Source organism: Carcharhinus amblyrhynchos, chromosome 18 (assembly GCF_965287045.1).
Source record: "Carcharhinus amblyrhynchos chromosome 18, sCarAmb.v2.hapA, whole genome shotgun sequence".
NCBI lineage: Eukaryota > Metazoa > Chordata > Chondrichthyes > Carcharhiniformes > Carcharhinidae > Carcharhinus > Carcharhinus amblyrhynchos.
The window spans coordinates 32,944,798-32,966,284 of NC_137341.1; the positions used below are offsets into that span (position 1 = coordinate 32,944,798).

The window sequence follows — 21,487 nt, forward strand, 5'->3', positions numbered from 1 at the left end:
TGTCGGGCCAACTAGTTGCATTGATTACAGCAGTGAGTCTCCTGGTAAAAATGCAGGGAAAAATCCCAAGTTGTGCGATCATGTGCAGCTCTCAGCAGTGATGCTCTCTCTATAACAATCCTCAATGCTCCTACTATCTTGGCAGAGGAAGTGGGGGCCCCCGAATCTCCCAGCCCTCTGTGCTGCGGTTCAAGAGACAGCGGGGATAGGTTCGCGGGCTTTCCCCCGGGCGTTGTGGCCTCTGTGCCTCACCGCAAGTAAGTTTTTAGTGTAGTCACTTCCGTGCCGACTTCCAGCATGATTACAATATGGAAATCATAATTTCCATCTGATCAGCGGGTTCGGGACTCGGGTCTCCAGGCCCATTAGCATCTCCCTCCATTCCCCGGGAGTAGTTCCCTCCAGCGGAGTTTACTCCTGCTCCCCACTAATGGGGAATAGGCGGTCCAACCCTGCAGGAGGGAAGAGAGACCATTGAAGCCCCCTCAGGAGGTAAAGGGATGCCCCTTGGCAGTGCCAGCTTGGTATTGCCCAAGGGGCAATTTGGCACTGCTCACCAGGCAGGGGCCTATTGGAGGCGATCTGTGGGGTGCGGTGGACCACTGCCACTTTGCTTTGGGATCACTGGGAGAGGGAGGGAAGAGAGCGGTCGGGGCTGGCCAGATGGGTGGGGTCGGGAGAGATCGGGTCTGGCCAGGAGGGGGAGCATACACAGGGGCTTGCCCAGGGAGGCGAGCAAGCGGGGGCGGGTCGGCTCGGCTCGGGGGTGGGGAAGGCCAGTGAAAGGGGAATTGGTCAGCTATCTGGAGGCTAGCAGTGGGGTTGGCACATGAGCCAATCTCCATGCTGACAGTAGCGCATGTGCGGTGGTCTGCTCAGCATTATGCTGCCTGCCTCTTTGTTGGGAATAGGCCTCGGCAACAAGTTTTGAATGGTTCCCACTAGGGCACTGTGATGCACAGTGTTGGAGATACATTCTGAAAATCACACTTTAAAAAAAGCTGGCGGGATTTACTCCTATTTTCCTGCACATCGGGAATTTGGAATTAGAATTCCAGCCAAGAATTCACAAAAAGCATAAAAATAAAACCAACTTTTGGACTTAGCCACTGTCTGTTTTATTTTAAATGCTCATCAATGTTCTTCTATGCCTGAGAGCATCAGCTCTCAATGGTATCAAGCTAACATTTACCAGTACTTCATCTAGTGGCCATTATTAATGCATGAACTGTGAGAACATCTATTGGTAAGCTATTCAATCACAGACGGATGGGCATCACAATCAAGCCATCATCCACACAATATGGTAACAGTCAAGAGTCAGGACCCTGGCCAATCTTTCTATTTTAGGGCACTTGGGCAAAACAGTAGTATCCCAACTGTCACTCGTAAGATCAAATAACCCAGCACAGAACAAGAATTTAACTTAGATTATTCCTTTTTAGGTAGATGCAGATGCTTTACCAGATTGTGTCTGAGGTATGAGAGCCTTACTGACAACACTTTTATATTGAGCATTATTAATACTAAGTCATTCTGTCAGACGTCTCAATTTTAAGGCCTATTACTATAAATGATGTTAATACTTTGATGGCACGTATTATTTTTGCCAAGTCATTAATTCTTGCTGATATTAAGCAGTGGTGTCACTCAGTCATATTAGAACTGCTGCAATGTAGGGACATTTTGCAATTTCTGTTCTTGACTGAGGCTTTAGGAGAAGCACATATTGAAATTAGGATGGGATGGATTTTTCATACATGCCTTTCAATGGCAGAAAACCCAAAGGAACTGTTGATCTGAATGACCAAATCCCTGACATGCGCTAAATGTGTAAAGAAGCTCTGTCACAAGAGCAATGTTGTAAAACTTACACTTGTGGAGAAACTGAGTCCAGCACCCAGTTGGCCTGGATCCTAGATATGCTTCTCATGTGTTCCTTCATTCATCACTTCAAATCAATGCCACTGCCAGTAACAGGTCTGTATTTCAACCCAGTGATAAGCAGTTCAAAATATGTGCATGTTTTTGGAAAGGCACAACTTATGTACAGTGCCAACATGGACTGATTCATATTGTAACTTCTGTGTATTTCTCTTTACTGCTGAGATTTTCATTGTTCAAATGTGGGAAAGTTTCACAGACCCACTTAGATATTATTGAAATTACAGTGATGAATGTTAATGTTTGTAATTATTTGCAGATATTAAATATCAAGTATCAGTAACAGTGAGTATTAATCATGTTATTAATAAACTGTATATTAATAATAACATTGAAATGGACCCTACAGGATTGGAATTAAATGTTGTAATCCATCTGGCCAATTCTATTATAAAAATGTTATCTTTCTCTTGGTCAACAGAGCTTTTCCTGGTGATCCTTCATCCCATTACTAGACCAATCTCTACTCGTTGTTCTACTCTTGTGCTAATCCTCCCAATACCACAATACAGCCTTCGTGCCCAATGCTAGTTCCACTCCCCTTTATGCTGTCTTGGAGAGTAGCATCCATCAGTGAATTGGGGAGGGAATTGAAATGTTGATCACTTGGTTCCTAATAGTGGGTGAGGTGGGGTTGGAGAAGAATTGTGGCTTGAATTGAGTTTAGCATGTGAGTGATGCTTCCTTCTGAGTAAGCATTTTATTTGATTCACTTTCTAAACATTCAGCATTTTATTTGATTCACTTTCTAAACATTCTTTGGAAATGTGGAGAAGGTGTATTTGTACATTGCCAGCATCTGGTTACACTATTGGTAGTCTCTTCTAGGATGTACAGTATTTAGCCCCTACTATGACTGGCAGGAACATTACCGGTACTCCACTTTGGGAGAGAGGCAAGGAAGGGTAGCTAAGTTTCCTATAAGCCTTTAGATATATAGCTGTCAATTTTCCACCGTTTCATAATGGAGTCAAGAGGCAAAATAGTGGACTTGAAGATGAACAATATAATTGGGAAAGATACATATAAAAAAAGGAACCATGAAGCTGTCACACCAGCAGCTGTAGCTCATTTGATAGCATTACCTCCTTCTGAGTCACAAAGTTCCAGGTTCAAGGCCCATTCCAGGCTGGAATACAAACATCAAGGCTGATACTTCAGTGCAGTGTTAAGGGTGTGCTGCATTGTGAGAGTGCCCTTTTTGGAATGGACATTAAACTAAAGCCTGATCCGCCTTCTCAGGTGTTTGTAAAAGATCCATTGGCACCATTTCAAAGAAGAGCAGGGGAGTTCTCCTTGATGTCCGAACCAATATCTATCCCTCAATCAATGTCATAAAAAATAGATGATCTAGTCCTTAGTGCATTGCTGTTTGTGGGAGTTTGCTGTACTCAATTAGCTGCTGCATTTCCTACATTACAAAAGTGACTGCACTTCAAAAATACTTCACTAGCTGTAAAGCATTTTGAGATGCCCAGTGGTTATGAAAGATGTTCTATAAATGGAAGTCTTTCTTTCAGACACCAAGTTTATTTAAGGTTTACTTTTTCAAGGTCATGTACTGATCTCTGGAAGAGGAATTGAGGCATAAAACCACACAGTGGAGGAGGGTTACAGGACAGGTAAAGAAAAGAACACTAACTCCACCATAAATTTAAAAACTAGGGTGGGAACTACCCTTAACACACTAGGGTTTTTTTTGTTCTATTCCAGCAAATTCTCAAGCATTCAGAGGGTGGGACATTCTTTGGAAGTCATTTTAACTGGTTGTAATCCCACCAGTAATAACAACCAGTTAAAATGACTTCCAAAGAATGTCCCACCCTCTGAATGCTTAAGAATTTGCTGGAATAGAACAAAAAAACCCTAGTGTGTTAAGGGTAGTTCTCATCCTAGCTTTTAAATTTATGGTGGAGTTAGTGTTCTTTTCTTTACCTGTCCTGTAACCCTCCTCCACTGTGGTTTTATGCCTCAATTCCTCTTCCAGAGATCAGTACATGACCTTGAAAAAGTAAACCTTAAATAAACTTGGTGTCTGAAAGAAAGACTTCCATTTATAGAACATCTTTCATAACCACTGGGTATCTCAAAATGCTTTACAGCTAGTGAAGTATTTTTGAAGTGCAGTCACTTTTGTAATGTAGGAAATGCAGCAGCTAATTGAGTACAGCAAACTCCCACAAACAGCAATGCGCAAAGGACTAGATGGGACAACCTATGTTCATGCAAAATGCATGGTTGATTCTATTAGATCCATACTACATGGGTGGACTGTGTCCCAGACAAATAACACCCTAGTAAGTCTGCCAGATGTAGCATAAGCAAAGGGAGAGATACAAAAGGGTCCAGAGGAGCAATTTTTTCACACAGAGAGTGATGAGTGTCTGGAACAAGCTGCCAGAGGTGGTAGTCGTAGACGTGGGTACAATTTTGTCTCTTAAGAAGTGTTTAGACAGTTACATGGGTAGGATGGGTATAGAGGGATATGGACCAAATGCAGGCAATTGGGATTAGCTTAGTGATTAAAAATAAAAGGGGCAGCATGGACAAGTTGAGACAAAGGGCCTGCTTCCATGTTGTAAATCTCTATGACAATGACTAAATGCTGCACAGTTGCTAGATCCAAACCTAGTAGATTTGCAATTTCCTTTTCCACCCAGACCAGTGAAGAAGATCAAAACCAGCCAAATCTTCCCATCTGTTCTAAATGCAATTAATTCCAGAAGCCAGATCCACAAGCATTAGAAAGCCAGTAGATGGCAACGCAAATGAAAATGAGATGGAGGATAAAAGCCCCAAACATTCCAAAACAAGGAGACACCAGCAGTCATCCAGAGCTATGCATTTTGCAGTATAAGCATGAAAGAAGCCATGAGACCTGAAACGATTGCGGGTGATACCAAGCGCAATGCGATGTATCAAAACATTGGTCTGTTCAGGCTACATCGTGAGAAAAGACATTAAACATTTTAGAACTGCACCAGATGCAATAGAATGTTCAATGTCTTCTGCTGAATACCATTTGATGCCTGCCATCACATCAAATGCAAAGAGCTGCCCATATACAAAGGTGGTTTTCCTACAAAAATGTGAACAAGAATATCCACTCGACCAGCATGAAAGACATCAACAAACTGCACAAAGAAGTGAAGTAAGGATTGCCTTGGAAAAAATCTGGTAAATAAATTGGTTGGAGTGGCAATAACTCTCTTGGATTGAACTAGAATAGCAATGCCAAGGGATCTGAGACATAAATAAGAATATCTTGTAAGAATAAGTACTGTATGGAAATCCAAAATCAGTAAGTAGATTTTGAACAAATGTTGGATCCTTCAACAAGCTGAGCCATCAGATGTGGATACAGCTGATGCTGATCAAACCCAAATTGCACATCATGTCAAAATAATAAACCCACCAGATTGGATTTTGATGACCAACCAATACAAACTGAGGAATTACTCAGCAACAAGGAGGACCCTGTAGGGCTCTGAGCATAGAGTTAATTGCAGAGATGATGCCAGGCAAAAATATAACAAAACCTTGCAAGAACAAAAAGACAGGTCATAATAAAAACTGTAAAACATTTAAATCTGGTGCAAGAAAAATGGGCAGGTAAAAAGGCCACATACAAATGGTTCTGACATTATACCTAAAAGATACAAGACAGTTGGCAGATCAGAGTTTTCAACCACTTCAAAATTTCCTCTTATCAAACTGGAATTGGAAGATTGCTTTCCAACAAAGTTAAGTGCACAGTACATGACAGTAATCAAAAGATCCTTATTTACATAGGTCACACGGACCAAAACAAACTGAAGAAAGAAATAGAAAAGAGATTAAAACAGTGCTGAAAGGTACAAAATAGATGAGTGCAGCTGGAATGAATGGTTAAATATATAATGGTTAGCAACTTCCTAAACTTGAAAAACAAGATTACATTCAATTGATTCTATTATTCAAACCACATTCTAGAGATTCTAAAGAAAGGTCAAACAATACTGATTTCAAGAGTGCTAAGAGAGTTCACTTAAGTAGTTGAAAATCTGTGTACAGACAAAAGTAGTTAGAGAGGACAGCATCAAAATTGATTCCATCCATATAGATGGGTGTTAGCAATGCAGTCCACTATCACCATTATTCTTCAATATATCCTTGGACCTCTTGATATGCTAACTGGAACACAGAGAGTGAAAATATAACTGAACAATATGCTCATTGATTGCTCATCGCCAGTTTTATGGATGATATAATGATCCTCAGCAACTCACTGAGAATCTTAAAAACATTGACTTGGAGCCCTACGTCTTTATTAAAACATCTACGTCAATAAAATACAATATTCTATTTATGAGTAAAAGGAAGAGTTTCTTGTACAATCTCCAAGAGAACCAGAAAATAAAAGAGAGCCATGTTAACTCGATACCACCAGGGTAACACAGAAATACTTGGGTGCACAAACAGGCCACTGGGCAAAAGTCACTGAAGACAAATGGGCAGTGAAACTCAAGTTTGTGGATAACTGGTCTGAAAGAGATTGAGCTGAAAGCATCAAAAAACCCACAAAATCCCAAGGATTTATTACCATCTACTCTGGCCAAAGCTTCTCACAATATATGTACAGAACTAGACAAACAAATAAGAAAGATGATTAAGCAGTTACAACAAACCCAAACATCGTCACAGATGAATCCTATATGCAAGCAATAAACATGGAGGCTTGGGCTTGCCTAGGTTGGAGATTCAAATCTGGTCTGCAATCATTTGCCAACTTGCATCCCTCAGAAGCTCCAGGGATGCAGTCATCAGGGCTGGAAAGTTTACTAATATTCAACTATTTGCAACATCCAGAAAAACAGACTAATGCCTAACATTGGAACCTACCATTTTTATGTGTGGTAGTGTGTAAAGATTGGCTGTTACTACAGGAGATGAAATTGTTGTTAACGAGTATTTTAAGTACATGAGGAAGAAAGAAATAGAAGTTATTTTGATGGGCTGAGATAAAAAGAAGTGGGGGGAGGCTTGAATGGAGCATTAACACTGCGTGGATCTGTTAGGCCAAATGGCCTGTTTGTGCTGCAAGCCATTAAAACCAATGTGCAAACTAATCTACTGTGCTTCAAACACTTCCACAGAGCTCCCCTAATGCCTAGTGGATAAATCCAGTGTGGCACTGAAGCACATTGATCACTTAATCTATGCTGAGCAACCCCCATTGCTGATCATTATCCAATTGGGAAATCCACACATGTACAAGTTAAGAAAGTACAGAACTAGGCTTGGCTGTGATGCCGCTCATTCAATTCACCTCACAATATTCACATGAAGAATGTCTTCTTAGATGCAATATCAGATAATGACAAGCAGTGCTAAATAAGGGAAAATTTTGTGCTACAGGCCCATGGCAACTGGAAGCTGGACTGAGTCTGGACAAACTCATTCCATTTAGTGATCTTCATAACTTGTTTAATCATCATTCTCGGCAGAATTTAAATTCTGGTCCCAGAGAGCCAAGACCTATGTCTAAACAAGTTCTCCCCACTCTGCAAAGGTACATTGCACCTTTGAAACAGTTTGTAAACTTTACCACTATACAAGTAGGGGCTTCCTGTGCATTCCAGATGAACCCATCTGACTTTTATCTTGCAGTATAATGCAAGCTTTCAGTGGCACGGCTGAAGGACCCACAAGACTGGAAATTCTAACATACTACCTCCTCCTCCACAACAGTGCACACCTACTAGAAGACTCAGAAAATTAAACACAGATTTCAATTGCCGTAGCAACAATCATTCGGCCTTTGCCCTTCTCCTGTCTTCCCTCCATCCGGCTCCCTGATGGATGTGAACTTGACTCAGTTGATGTGGATGTGAACCTGGAACCAGCTGCTTCTGACAAGAGGCTTCTTCTCAGTGGAGTCGGCATGCTGGGGGGCAATCCCTCTTGTTTGTGTCCCGACGCGGCTGATTTATCGGAGGAATGGGTTCTACACCGATAGGAAGGCCTCCTCCTCAGTTCTACCATCAAGTCACACTTCAGGAAATAAAACACCTCCTTGACAGAACATCTTTTCTCTGGATTGACGGCCAATAGCCTCTGAAACATCCGGAGGGCTCCGTCTGTGAATCTTTTCCACTGCGAGGGAAACCCATTCAACCGACCTCTCTGCCATCGCACAAATTCCTCATAGAATGTGTCAGATGGCATAGCAGCCTCCCAGGGAAAGTTCCCAGTCAACATGCAGAAGATCAGAACCCCAAAAGCCCAAACATCAATGCTGCAGTCAACTAGAAAGCCCTCAGTCCTGTTGGCCTGGCAGATCTCCGGAGCAGTGTATGGGATGGTCCCACTGATGCGTTTCACTCTGCAGCCAACCTTTCGTGTCATCCCAAAATCAGACAGCTTCACCCGTCTGCATTCCTTGTCGAACAGGAGGACGTTCTCTGGCTTTATATCCCTGTGAACCAGGCTTTTACTGTGCATGTAGTCAATAGCTAAACCCAACTGCTGCACACAGCGCTTCACACTGTCCTCAGGCAGACCCACCTACACAGATAGACAAGAGATAATTAGGTGTGGCCAGTTTCAGTTTTCATCTCCCCAGCTTTTAATCCTTTCAAGTAAGGTTATTCATTACTGTGCAACGAAGGGTACAGACAGGCACTTTAGAAACTATTCTCCATTTTTGGAGCGAAAATATTTCTAAACCAGTTCCTCGATTCATCACTCAGTCCTTATCAAACTGGTGCATCACACAGAATGTCATCAGAGATTGAACTTCAATTTGCCTTAACAACTGATGTTGATAGAACTCGACAGTAACAATTAATGATTTTGTTGAACTCGAGTATCAACTAGCCTGTGGACATTTCCAGACCCCAGCTAATATTATAAGATGAAGGAATTTTCCATTCCCTACAGCATTTTTAACATAGACAGATGAAATGTTTTATTTTTAAACAGTCTGATTTTCATTTGCTGTCATCTAGTTGCATTTTCCTCCTCTATATGTTAATTCATGCCCCCTTGTCAGCCAGAATGACTGAAACATAAGTTACTTTGTATCTTTATTGACCCAGTTTACATGAACCACTAAGTCCTACTTGTCCAGTAGGGTGGCCTCTGCTGACTGCACTGTAATCTCAAGAAGACACTCCACAAAGCATTGACCATAACATCATAAGACAGGAGCAGAAGTGAGCCATTTGGCTGATCAAGTCTGCTCTGATATTCAATGAGATCATGACTGATCTGATATGATAATCCTCAACTCCACATTCCTGTCTTCTTCCCATGACCCTTGATTCTCTTACTGATCAAAAATCTGTCTATCTCAGCCTTGAACATACTTAACAATCCAGTCTCTGCGGCCCTCCGCGGTAAAGAAGTCTACAGATTCACTATCCCCTGAGAGAAGAAATTCCTCCTCATCTCTGTTTTATATAGGTGACCCCTTACTCTGAGATTATGCCCTCTGGTTCTAGACTGTCCACAAGGGGAAACAACTTCTCAGCATCTACCCTTTCAGGTCCCCTGAGAATCTTACATGTCTCAATAAGATAGCCTCTCACTCTTCTAAACTCCAATGATTTATGGCCCAATTTACTTTCCTCGTAAGAAAATCCTTCCATACCCAGGATCAAACTAGTGAACCTTTTCTGGACTGCCTCTAATTTCCTTGGATAAGGGGACCAAAACTGTTTGCAGGAGTGATCTAACTAGTGCTTCATATAGTTTTAGCAAGATTTTCCTATTTTGTATGCCATTCCCTTAGAACTAAAAATTAATATTCCATTTGCCTTCCCTATTACCTGCTGAACTTGCATACTAGCTTTATGTGACCAAATCCCTCTAAGCTGCAGTCTTTCTCCATTTAGGTAATATTCAGTTCCTTTATTCTTCCTACCAAAGTGCATAACTTCACATTTTTCTACACTATATTCCATCTGCCAAGTTTTACCCACTTAACTTGTCTATATCCCTCTGCAAACTCTGTGTCATCCTCACCACTTGCCTTCCCACTTATTTTGTGTCATCCGCAAACTTAACAATAGCACATTCATTTCCTTCGTTCAAGTCATTGATATGCTGATACAAATGTGAAAGCCTCATCTATTGGGTCAATGTTTTACAGAGAATCAAGGGCTAGATTTCAAATACAAAGAAATGAATTGTAATTATGGGGACACTAAGGTTCCATCAGGGCCTCACTGAGATCCAACACACCAGCACTGGAATTAACAGTACAGTGCAAATGGCGGCACAGTTATACCAAAACAACAGCCCCAGCACCTCATACCCTCACAACCAAACCCATGGGTCTTGATACACTCTATTACTGACCTTGACAATGAATGTTCCAATAAAATATTTTTAACAAAGGGGGAGTGGTGGCACAGTGCTAATGTCGCTGGATTAGTAATCTAAATGCCCAGGCTAATGTGCTGTTCCATCGCAGCTGGTAGAATGTGAATTCAATTACTTGTGATTGAGTCACAGTTCAAGGGCAATTATGGATGGGCAACAAATGCCAGTGACTCCCACATACATAGAATCCTACAGTGCAGAAGGGGATCATTTGACCCATCAAGTCTGCACCGAACACAAACTCACCCAGGTCCTGTCCCCATAACCCCATGCATTTACTCTAGCGAGTTCCCCGACACTAAAGGGCAATTTTACATGGCCAATCCACCTAACCTGCACACCTTTGGAGTGTGGGAAGAAACCCACGCAGACACAGGGAGAATATGCAAACTCCACACTGACAGTCACCCAAGGCCGGAATTGAACCCAGGTCCCTGGCGCTGTGAGGCAGCATGGCTAACCCACTGTGCCACTGTGTCATCCCACGAAATAATAAATTTAAAAAGAAATGTTTCTCACAATCCCTACCAATGCACAAAGGATAACTAACCTCCATCTGATAAGAACCGCCTATAACATTTTTTTACTTATATTTTCTTTCTTGAAAGAATTCTAGAAATTGCTCTCCCCTCACCTGGGGAGGGATGATATCGAACAAATCTCCTCCTGGAGCATACTCCTGACCAAACACATAGCAGTCTTCAGTCTCAAAGACAATGTCAAAGACTTTGATGATGAAGGGGTTGGATGAGAGGTTGTTAGTGACACTATACTCTCTCAAGAAATTCTTCAGCTTTGTTTTATTTTTGTTCAAAAACTTTAAAGCCATTTTGGTTCCTGCAAAGAGAAGAAAATAAGAAATAAGTAATAAGAACAGGGCATGTGAGACTGATCCAGGCAGCAACAAGGATTGACTGTGAAGGGAGTAAAGAGAACTAATTGTCCATTACAAAACCCAAAGCCTCTGGGTGAGGATGTGCAGCAAGAGGCTCCCAACTCTTCCTGCAATTGTCAGACTAGATTATGTCCTCAAATGACAGGAGTGAGGCTTGAACCTAAATACAAACTCAGATTCTGTTCTTCCATACTAACTCTCCATCACAGTCTGCCCCACTCTCGGGTACCAGCTCTATCATCAGGTGTGCCACAGCTCACCCGGTTTCCACACTCATTTCACACTGGACACAGGCAGGAGATGACATTGGGAGATGACCTACTGTTTATGGGTAGAATGAAGTGCAGTTTTACAAATAGTGTATGAGAGCTTGGCTATGAACAGACATTTATTTCCAACATGCAGCAATTTGCAGAATGACTGATTGTAATTAAGAGAGGCTCAGTGTTTCTGTGCAGCTCTTATTAAAAGACATCACCTTCTCCAGGCTTTCATTCATACCATACAGTTTACATTTTCAACTCTTTGCACTTTATTAATGCCAACCCTCCGTCTCGCATCGGTGACAGCCTTGCTTGGGGCCTTTTACACTCAGGTGCCTGATTATTCCAGATGAAAACACTACTCTGATGGGGTTAATATAAGAAATCGATTGGGATTACAGTTGATGTGACCTGGCTGAAGATATGGAGGTTAAATAAGGAAACTTCAGGGAGTGACTTGTATTTATTGGGTTAATCTCCAGCACTCCTCAGACTTAAGTCACGGCTGCAGACTCACTGCGAGGAAGCTGCTGACCTAGTTACAGTGGTCCATCTTACACTGGTGAAAAATAGGCTAGTTAAAATTAGCGGTCGAATCAGCTAATTCATAACATCGTCAACAGCAGAGAGCTCTGAATGTACATTCTTAATCTCTGATGCTGTTTTTTTTAATGCTCAGGGAACTCTCTTGCTAGTTTCCTTTGTTGGTATTGTTGAGCATTCAGCTCCGTGCTAAAGAGAGGCAGTGAACAACAGAGGTGAAGGCGAGAGTGCTTAGAATGGTACTGAAGAGATAGTGAATGAAACGAGAGCGGCCCTCATTCCACTAAACACAAGCTCTTTGTAAGTGAAACACTGAATGCAGGACAAATGCTGACTTCTTTACGTTCCTTGGCTTTCTATGAAGTGCGCCATGTTGCTTAGCAACAATTGAACAGCAACAGGAGATTAAAAGTCGTTTCAGCTCAGATTTCTATTTGAGAACCATAAAATATCCCGGTGTTAAACTCAAATCCAAGCCGAGTACTGACCTTTATCCGTGTGCAAATGCAATGCACACGGACGCCGCACTCAAAACAGTTATCAGCCCACCTTCTCACACTGCCCTCAATACCGCCCTCACAACCCCCCACCACACACACACACACATCCCATCCCATCTTTTTATATCCACTGTTTCGCCATTTCTTTCAAACACACCTAACGATCTCACTCTTCCACTTGTAATCTGCTCTCTAACTTGGGAGGGAGCGGGAAGGAGGATAGGCGGTAATGATACTCCACACAACCTGCGGAACAGACACGTTGTACATTGAAGTACCCGAACTCCAAGCATACCCAATATAAAGTCACTATTGCGAAAAACCATGTTCTCGGACAGTAGATAAAAGGCAGACAGACAAACAGCAACAAAGAGTGTGTTAGAGCAAGAGCCGTAGAGGCAGGCAGAGAGACATATTTAAACGCAGAAAAGCCATGGACTCAATTACTACAAGGTGTGTTGCCGCTTCCTAAATAAGCAGCAGAATGTGAGGACAGATATTCTAATAGTGCAGTGAGCACTGTCCAATCCCTGCAGGCTACTCTTCGCTCCGATTCTTTCCGACCCCAGGGTTTTCTAGTTCCATTTTGTACTCAAACAAAACAAAAAATATTACTCTATTGGTGTGAGTTAAACAGGGAACAAATCTCTTAATCCTTCTGGTTTGCTCGCTGAAATATTCTGAACCATCATTGTTCCTGGTCCCTTAGAGTCTCAATCCACCCATTCCCTTTTTTTTACTCACAGAATTTACTCATCCTACATTCCAGACATTCTCCAGGCTGCTACCTTATTCCCACCAATTTCGAATAATCACTCCCCAGTTGAGGGAGAGGAAAGTTTTTGCTTCAGAAGGTAACTCTAACCCACTGAAGCTCTAAAATAAAAACAGAAAATGCTGGAAAACCTCAGCAGATCTGGCAGCATCTGTGGGGAGAGAAACAGAATTAATGTTTCAAGTCCACATGGACTTTTAAAAAAATGTTTAGAAGGAGGCCATTTTGGCCCATCGAATCTGCATTGACCACAATTCCACCCGGGCCCTATCCCTGTAACCCCACATATTTACCCTGATAATCCCCCCTTCACTAAGGGGCAATTTAGCATGGCCAATCAACTTCACCCGCACATCTTTAGATGTGGGAGGAAACCCGGGCACCCGGAGGAAACCCACGCAGACACGGGAAGAATGTGCAGACTCCACACAGATAGTGACCCGGGTCGCTGGCGCTTGAGGCAGCAGTGCTAACCATTGTGTCACCATGCCACCTTCAGAGCTTTATTCTGTTCATTTTCGAAACACATGATATTTACCCACAGCTGTAGCTCTGCCCAGTGGCCGATGTGTTCCGTTCATATTCAGCATGCAGTATCCACACTGAGTTTGAGGGCAGCCAGCACCGCGGAACTGCTTAGGTGTTTGCCTGGAGTTACCTGCGACTTTGTGAATGACGAGCTCCACCTTTCCGTACGTTCCTTTGCCCAGTTCTCGGATGAAATCATAATGCTTATGAATATCCGAGGCCGATAGACTTCGCACCGCCATCGCCTGCATGTCCTGTGCGTCGCCCGGCATGCCATATGAGCTTCGAGTCAGGTCCTGCTCAGTCCCACAGACATTCATCCTAGCACTGGTAACAAGCCAAAACAAAAACGGTTACTAAAACAACCAACTGCGGGAGTGGCCAGCACATGAAACATCTAAGCAGATTAAAGATTCCGCAGGGTGGATGTATATCTCAACCTTTCCTCATTTAAACTCCGTCAACTACAAGAACAATATTATTCAGAAGAAAGCTGACATTCCTAAATGAATTATTTTAATTTTGGACTACAGCCAGTCAGCCGTCCATTGAACATCGTCGCCGATTAGATTTTGCTTTGAAGGCCATGGTACGAAAATTCAAGACTGATACCGGTGATTAGATGCCTCCCCTCATTTCCCACCAACACTCAGTGCTATAATGGGCCTCTGGCCTCAGATGATAACGGAATGAGATTGTGAACTATCCATCCAATAACACGATCTGGTTCTAATCTCTCACCCAAGACTTGCAACCTACTTCCTCCACTCTGAGAAGTCGAACTTGCACGTATAAAGTTCCTTTCACAGCCACATTGGGAGTCACGGCATTTGTACTCCCTCTTGGCACAGTCCAGATTGGGAACTAAACGAAGTAGGAGCTCTGCAACCTGACCAGGTAAGTCTGTGGCCGGGTCCCATCATCACGCAGCCATGTGGGAGTTTCAGTCTCCAATCGTTTCTTAAATGATGCCGAGGAAGCTTGTGTCATATTGACCACAGTGTAGGCGACCCGACTGAAAGACAGTGCTCCGTCACCACAGCGTACACGAAGCTCGGATGTCTGATAACCTTTTTTTTGTTCAGTGAACAGTAGTGTCCACAAAAGATGAAACCACAAGAAAAGTGCAGTTCGGAAAGGGGAGGCTGCAGCAGAAAGCGTCGGCACACAGGAAACATTTTATCTCGGTCAAATGCAGGTACAACAACTTCATTTAAATGACTTACCACCAAAAAAGCAGGTCAGATGCGGTGTAGTGGCGTGAGCTGGAGCCCTTCCATCTGTCTCTCTCTTTCTCCATTTCACTTTCAATCTCTGAGGACGTGACATATTTCTATTCTTTGCGTCAGCCAGGTTCGTCGAGAGTATTTGAAATCCAGCACATTCATCAACCAGTAACCGATTTAATCAGCTCCATTAACAGCGAGTGTTTTAGGAGCTTTTCGTTTCCTTTAACCAGTTATTTGCTTCTTCCCATTTTTTTCTCCCTCGCCTCCTAAGACACTGACTTAGTATGTTGAAGTACAGCTCCAGGTACTGGCTACTCTCCACCACCATGCTCAATTGCTGTCCGTCAGGCATAAACCTCGACAGTGCAGCTCAGCGAGATGTCACAGCCAATCTCAAGACGATTCTCGCCCACCTTGTAGACACACACACACCAAAAGGGAGCCCTCGCCACTGTTCCAGCTAACTCTGCATCGTTCCGTGAATGCCATTACCTACCGCAAAACCTTTTCAGTCTTTGATACGAGATACTGGCAGCATTTTCTTTCAGAATCCCTCCATGGATTTTTGTCCTGTGCTCAAATTCAGAGCTACATATCCAACATTTGCATCACTGCATTCCTGCTAGTTTGTACACCATTGTATTATGTGCACACTGAGCTACAGCGAAGTTCCCCCAAATTGATGTTAGACTACAGACACTGCGCACTAGAGGAAAACTATTTAATTCAAAGACAAATCGGATCTTCTTTTTTCCCCTAGAGAGTGAGGAGTGGGATATGGGTGATCTGAAACATGCCATCTGGTAAGTGAAGCCTGCGGTGCTTGGGAGGAGTAGGCGACTTTGGACCAAAACCCTCCACCACTAGGAGTTTCTTCACCTCCAATCTGGGTCTGTGTTAGACTAATTGACAGAGATTGATTGCGGTGATTAGTCCACAGCATCATTATATCATTACAGGATAACAGACGGTGAACGAGATGGATCGTGGTCTTTTTTACATTTAGTTGTCCCTGTTTGAGTGGCATCGAGAGATGGAACATGCCCAGTGCACTGGAGGTAATTAACTGCCTGGTTTCAGAAACACCAGGCAACTATCTTGACTAAAATCCATGAAATCAGCTCATTTCCACCCTCAGTCTGGCAGAGATGCGGTATCAGGGCACTTGGACAGGGAAAAGAAGTTAGTGTCAGGCGCAAACCCCAGGAGCAAAAATCCAGCAGGGTCATCAACAAAACGGTGAAACAGACAAACCAAGATGGGAAAGACATTGTTTACACATATTCTCTGCACTCCCAGAGGCTTCCCTCGATCAAATCCTTCACCAGCCAGGTGCAAGCCACCAGATACTTCCAGTAATCAGATATCCTGGGCGATTTCACCAGCTGTAAATGGGTATTGCGTTTAAATCTGGTGGCAAAAAAGGGCAAACATAAGTGAAAGGCGACTGTTGAATCGACGTTGGCCCTTGTTACACAGCATTGGCATTGCCAAAGGACATTTTTGACCACGTGTACAGGCCAAAATGTGCCATTGTAAAACTATACTGTCCCAGAGACTCCAGTGCAATCGGTAAACCTCACAGCTTCTTAGACCAAGTCCTGCGGCTGCCTGGACCTTTTGCAACATGGACCAGAGTCAGTAACTGGACTCCCAACCTCAGCGCTCAGGACCACAGCAGTGTCAAAAGGTCAAGATTCAAGCCATTAAAAGGTAAATTTAGGATTGAACAACTTCGTTACACAAAAGCTGATCCGGCAGTCTATGGGGAAGTGGAAGTGAAAAAAAACCCTCGAACGCTTCAAGAAACAGCTGGATTATGAACAGAGATTTTGCACTGCAGCCTCCAAAGAGACGTAAAAAACACATTAAGAATAATTTCCAGGCTAATTTTCGGACACTCAAGTCAAACCGTAGGAAGAATCCGTTGCATAGGCTAAAGAGACTTGCACTTCATAACCTGAGGGCATCCCGAAACATTTCACAGCCAATTAAATACTGTTCCAAGCGCAATCAATGTAATGTAGGAAACACAGCAGCCACTGAGTGTACTGTAAGGTCCCACAAACACCAATAACAAACGACAGATTGTTTAACTGGCTTCGGGATAAACGTTGGCTCAAGACATGGAGAACTCTCCTTCCAATAGTACCCTGGGAATTTTTACATTCGCCTGAAAGGGCAAATTGGATTTTGGTTTAATATTTCATTTGAAAGATAGTGCAGCACACCCTCAGTCTGGATTATATACTCATGTTTCCTGATTGAAGGTCCAATCCACGGTGCTCTGATTTAGAGAGGAGCGTGTTACCACTGAGCCACACCTTTGCTCTTCCGCAGGACAGAAACTATACAGACGCACACACTGTTCCACATTCCTGCCCCGCACTGGCCGTGTGCACTAGCACACACTCTAGACTAATACATGACGGCATGGTAGCACAGTGGTTAGCACTGCTGCCTCACAGCTCCAGGGACCTGCGTTCGATTCCCCGCTTGGGTCACTGTCTGTGCGGAGTTTGCACAGTCTCCCCGTATTTGCGTGGGTTTCTTCCGGGTTCTCTGGTGTCCTTCCACAGTCCAAAGATGTGTGTTTAGGTTGATTGACTATGCTAAATTGCCCCTTAGTGTCTCGGGATGTCTAGATTAGTGGGGTGCTCGGGATAGGGTGGGATTATTGTCGGTGCAGACTCAATGGGCCGAATGGCCTCCTTCTGCACTGTAGTATTTCTATGTCATTACTTATATCTTTAAATCTCGCCAATGTTGAAAGCTGGTTTACATGGCAGTTTCAGAGAATATCTTAAGATGAAGAAACATTTTTCTTACAAAAATCCACCTTTAAGAACTGTTCTTCTTTGTTTGGAGTGATTAACAGATCCCCAATCTGCACAATATAGTACAAAAGCAAATGACTGCGGATGCTGAAGTCTTTCTCCACAGATGCTGTCAGACCTGCTGAGATTTCCCAGCATTTTTGTTGTTGTGACGCATAATATAGTGACTGTATTTGGTAAATACTGACCAACAAAACCAGTGATCAGGGAGATCCCAGGTTTTACTGCTGTCTTTGTGTTGATTATATTGTTCAAAGGTGAAGAACGAGGATGTGTGGAGCTGCATCCCTGTATTCCAGTGCGGAATCAGCACGGTCAGAAGAAACAGGAAGGGTAACATTCAGAAGGAAAACCCACAAGTTAGGAAGGGAAGGGATGAAAAATTCTCGCCCATAAGACAGGCAATTCAAACACTGGGAGTTGTCTTCCGATACACCAGGAAATACAGAGAGCAACTGCAACTTTAGAACGTCTCAAATATTAACAGGAAATCACACTTCTTCAAACATCCAGAATTGTTAGTTGTTCCAGTTTACCGTATTAACGGAGACCGAGTTCAAACTGAATAAAAACATTTGATATTAATGTCACAACTCTGAAATATTCTGGAGTGATTTCAAGTTTTATCCAATGGAAAGGACCAGTGAGGACCAGGAATCTAAACCTCAGACAGAGTTCTCCCTCGTACCTGCTCCCTAACAGTTACATCAAAGGTGCTTCTGCCACCGCTCAAGTGGCAGAAACAGATTCGCTTACCTTGTGTGGGTCTGATTGTGATCCCGGACTGTACGGTCTCTGGACGCTCAGACTCACCTGCAGCTTCTGGACACCTGAGCCGCTTCCTCATGCTTCTCCCTCGGCTCTTCCAGCCTTTCCTGTTTGTTGCCCAGTTGGAATGTGGGAGCTTCCTCCCCTTGGGGTGAAGTGTGAGACTGCGATGAAAGGGGAAGTGGGGACGGGAAGAACAGGTAGCTGAATTGCAGCCCCCCTTCTTTATTCACCGCCGCTTGGTCACTGAGCAAGTCTCTACATCACATCTCAGCTGCAGTCCTGTCGCGGTTCCTTTGTCCTTTGTTCCTCTAACGCTCAGTCCTTGTTTCTATGTCAGGCTATTCTGCTCTTCCTCTTGAATTCCAGTTCGCTCTCTCTCTTTGCTAGGATAAAGCTCAGATTCTTCCCGCCCTGTTTATTACAGGACGGATGCTGCCTCTCATGCTGCTGCTACTCCACTCCCTGGCTCTGTCCCGGGCTCACCGCTCATTCACTGACATACCGCTCCAGGCTGTTCCGCCCCACACCCGCACAGCGCTGGGTCCTAGAGTCCATCCCAGCCAATGTACAATTTCCCACCTCCTTCACACAGTTCTCCCCTAATTCCCGTTGTTTTATGCCAGAAAACATAAACAGTATCACAATACTAAAATCAAAACAGAAGATAGTGGCGATGTTTAGCAGATCTGGCAGCCAGCGGGAAAAACAATTATTTCAATTCCAAAACCTTTCATCAGAACTCGGAAAACCTTTCCTAACTGTTAAGAAATGTCACTGACGTTAACTCCGTTTCTCTCTCCACAGATGATACCAGATCTGCTGAATATCTCTAGAATTTTCTGGGGGGGGGGGCGGAATTTCAGATTATCAGCGCCCATTGTATTTTGCTTTTGTGCCGCATCACTGAACAGTATTTAGACCATAAAACCATAAGACCATAGGAGCAGAATTAGGCCACTCGGCCCACGAAGTCTGCTCTGCCTTTCAATCATGGCTGATATTTTTCTCATCCCCATTCTCCTGCCTTTTCCCCTTAACCCCAGATCCGCTTTCAAATCCAGAACCTCTTGTCTCTGTCTTAAAGACCCTCAACAAGTTCCACAGATTCACCATTTCTGGCTGAAGAAATTCCTCCTCATCTGTTTTGAAAGATCATTCCTTTAGCCTGAGGTTGTGCCCTCTGGTTCTAGTTTTTCCAACTAGTGGAAACATCCTCTATCCAGGCCTTGCATTATCCTGTAAGTTTCAATAAGATCCTCCCCTCTTCCTTCTAAGCGCCAATGTGTGCAGACCCAGAATCCTCAACCGTTCCTCATACAACAAGCTCTTCATTCCAAGGATCATTCTTGTGAACCTCCTGTGGACCCTTTCCAAGGCTAGCACATCCTTCCTTAAATATGGGGCCCAAAACTGCTCACAATACTCCAAATGGGTCTGACCGGAGCCTTGTATAGCCTCAGAAGTAAATCCCTGCTCTTATATTGTAGCCCCCTTGACATGAATGCTAACATTTTATTTGCCTTCCTAACTACTGACTGAACCTGCACGTTAACTTTAAGAGAATCTTGAACAATGACTCCCAAATCCCATTGTGTTTCTGATTTCTTAAGGATTTTCCCATTTAGAAAATAATCTGTCACCATTCCTCCTTCCAAAGTGCACAACTCACACTTTTCCTCATTGTATTCTATCTGCCACTTCTTTGTCCACTCTCCTAAACTGTCCTCAATACTACCTGTCCCTCTATATATCATTGTATCATCTGCAAACTTAGCAATGGTGCCTTCAGTTTTTTCCTCCAAATTGTTAATGTATATTGTGAAAAGTTGTGGTCCCAGCACTGACCCCTGAGGTATAGCACTAGTCACCGGCTGCCATCCTGAAAAAGACCCCTTTATCCTCACTCTCTGCCTTCTGCCAGTCAGCCAATCCTCTATCCATGCCAGAATCTTACTCTTAACACTATGGGCACTTAACTTAATTAACAGTCTCCTTTGTGGCACCTTGTCAAAGGCCTTCTGGAAATCTAAATAAATCACAATCACTGATTCTCCTTTATCTAACTTCCTTGTTACCTCCTCAAAGAACTCTAATAGATTTGTCAGACATGATCTCTCCTTGACAAAGCCATGACTCAGTCCTACTTCATCATGCACTTCTAAGTACTCTGCGATCTCATCTTTAATAATGGACTCTAAAATCTTGCCAATGACCGAAGTCAGGCTAACCGGCCTATGATTTCCTGTCTGCTGTCTCCCTCCCTTCTTAAACAACGGTGTTACATTTGCTACTTCCCAGTCCTCTGGTATCCTTCCTGCCTCCAGTGATTCCTGAAAGATCACCACCAATGTCTCCACATTTTCCTCAGCTATTTCTATATCTAGGGTGTAGTCTATCCGGTCCAGGTGATTCATCCACCCTCAGACCTTTCTGTTTCCCCAGAACCTTCTCCTTAGTGATGTCCACTACACTCATCTGTGCCCCCTGACTTTCCTGGAGCTCTGGCATCCCATGTATTTTCCATGAAGACTGATGCAAAGTAACAATTTAGTTCCTCTGCCAATGCTTTGTTTCCTATTATTATTTCCCCAGCCTCACTTTCCAGTCATCTAATCAGCTATTTTTGCCTCTCTCTTACCTTTTATATATTGAAAAAACTCTTCCTTTTCTTTATATTACTAGCTAGCTTACACTCATATTTCATCTTCTCCCCCCCTTATTGCTTTTTCAGTTGTCGTCTGCTCGCTTTTAATGGTTTCCCAATCCTCTGGCTTCCCACTAATCCTTGCCACTTCGTATGCTTCTTCCTTTGCTTTTATGCTGTCCTTGACTTCC

General features: G+C 43.3%; 1 protein-coding gene across 1 annotated transcript; it reads right to left on the reverse strand.

The window, feature by feature from the left end:
- Positions 1-7,701: 7,701 nt before the first annotated feature.
- LOC145354677 (serine/threonine-protein kinase SBK1-like) lies at positions 7,702-18,776 on the reverse strand. The gene is made up of 4 exons (XM_080206112.1): positions 18,695-18,776; positions 13,946-14,142; positions 10,946-11,148; positions 7,702-8,490 (listed from the first exon to the last, which is right to left on the reverse strand). The coding sequence occupies exons 2-4, from the start codon at positions 14,133-14,135 to the stop codon at positions 7,702-7,704; spliced, it is 1,182 nt and encodes a 393-aa protein (XP_080062238.1). The 5' UTR covers positions 14,136-14,142; positions 18,695-18,776.
- Between the last annotated feature and the right edge of the window lie 2,711 nt (positions 18,777-21,487).

Coding starts and splice junctions, on each gene's coding strand:
- LOC145354677 (XM_080206112.1), bottom strand. CDS start 14,135: ATGAATGTCTGTGGGACTGAGCAGGACCTGACTCGAAGCTCATATGGC. Junction 11,149..13,945: donor CGTCATTCACAAAGTCGCAG/GTAACTCCAGGC, acceptor TTCTCTTTGCAG/GAACCAAAATGGCTTTAAAG. Junction 8,491..10,945: donor TCGATATCATCCCTCCCCAG/GTGAGGGGAGAG, acceptor CTATCTGTGTAG/GTGGGTCTGCCTGAGGACAG.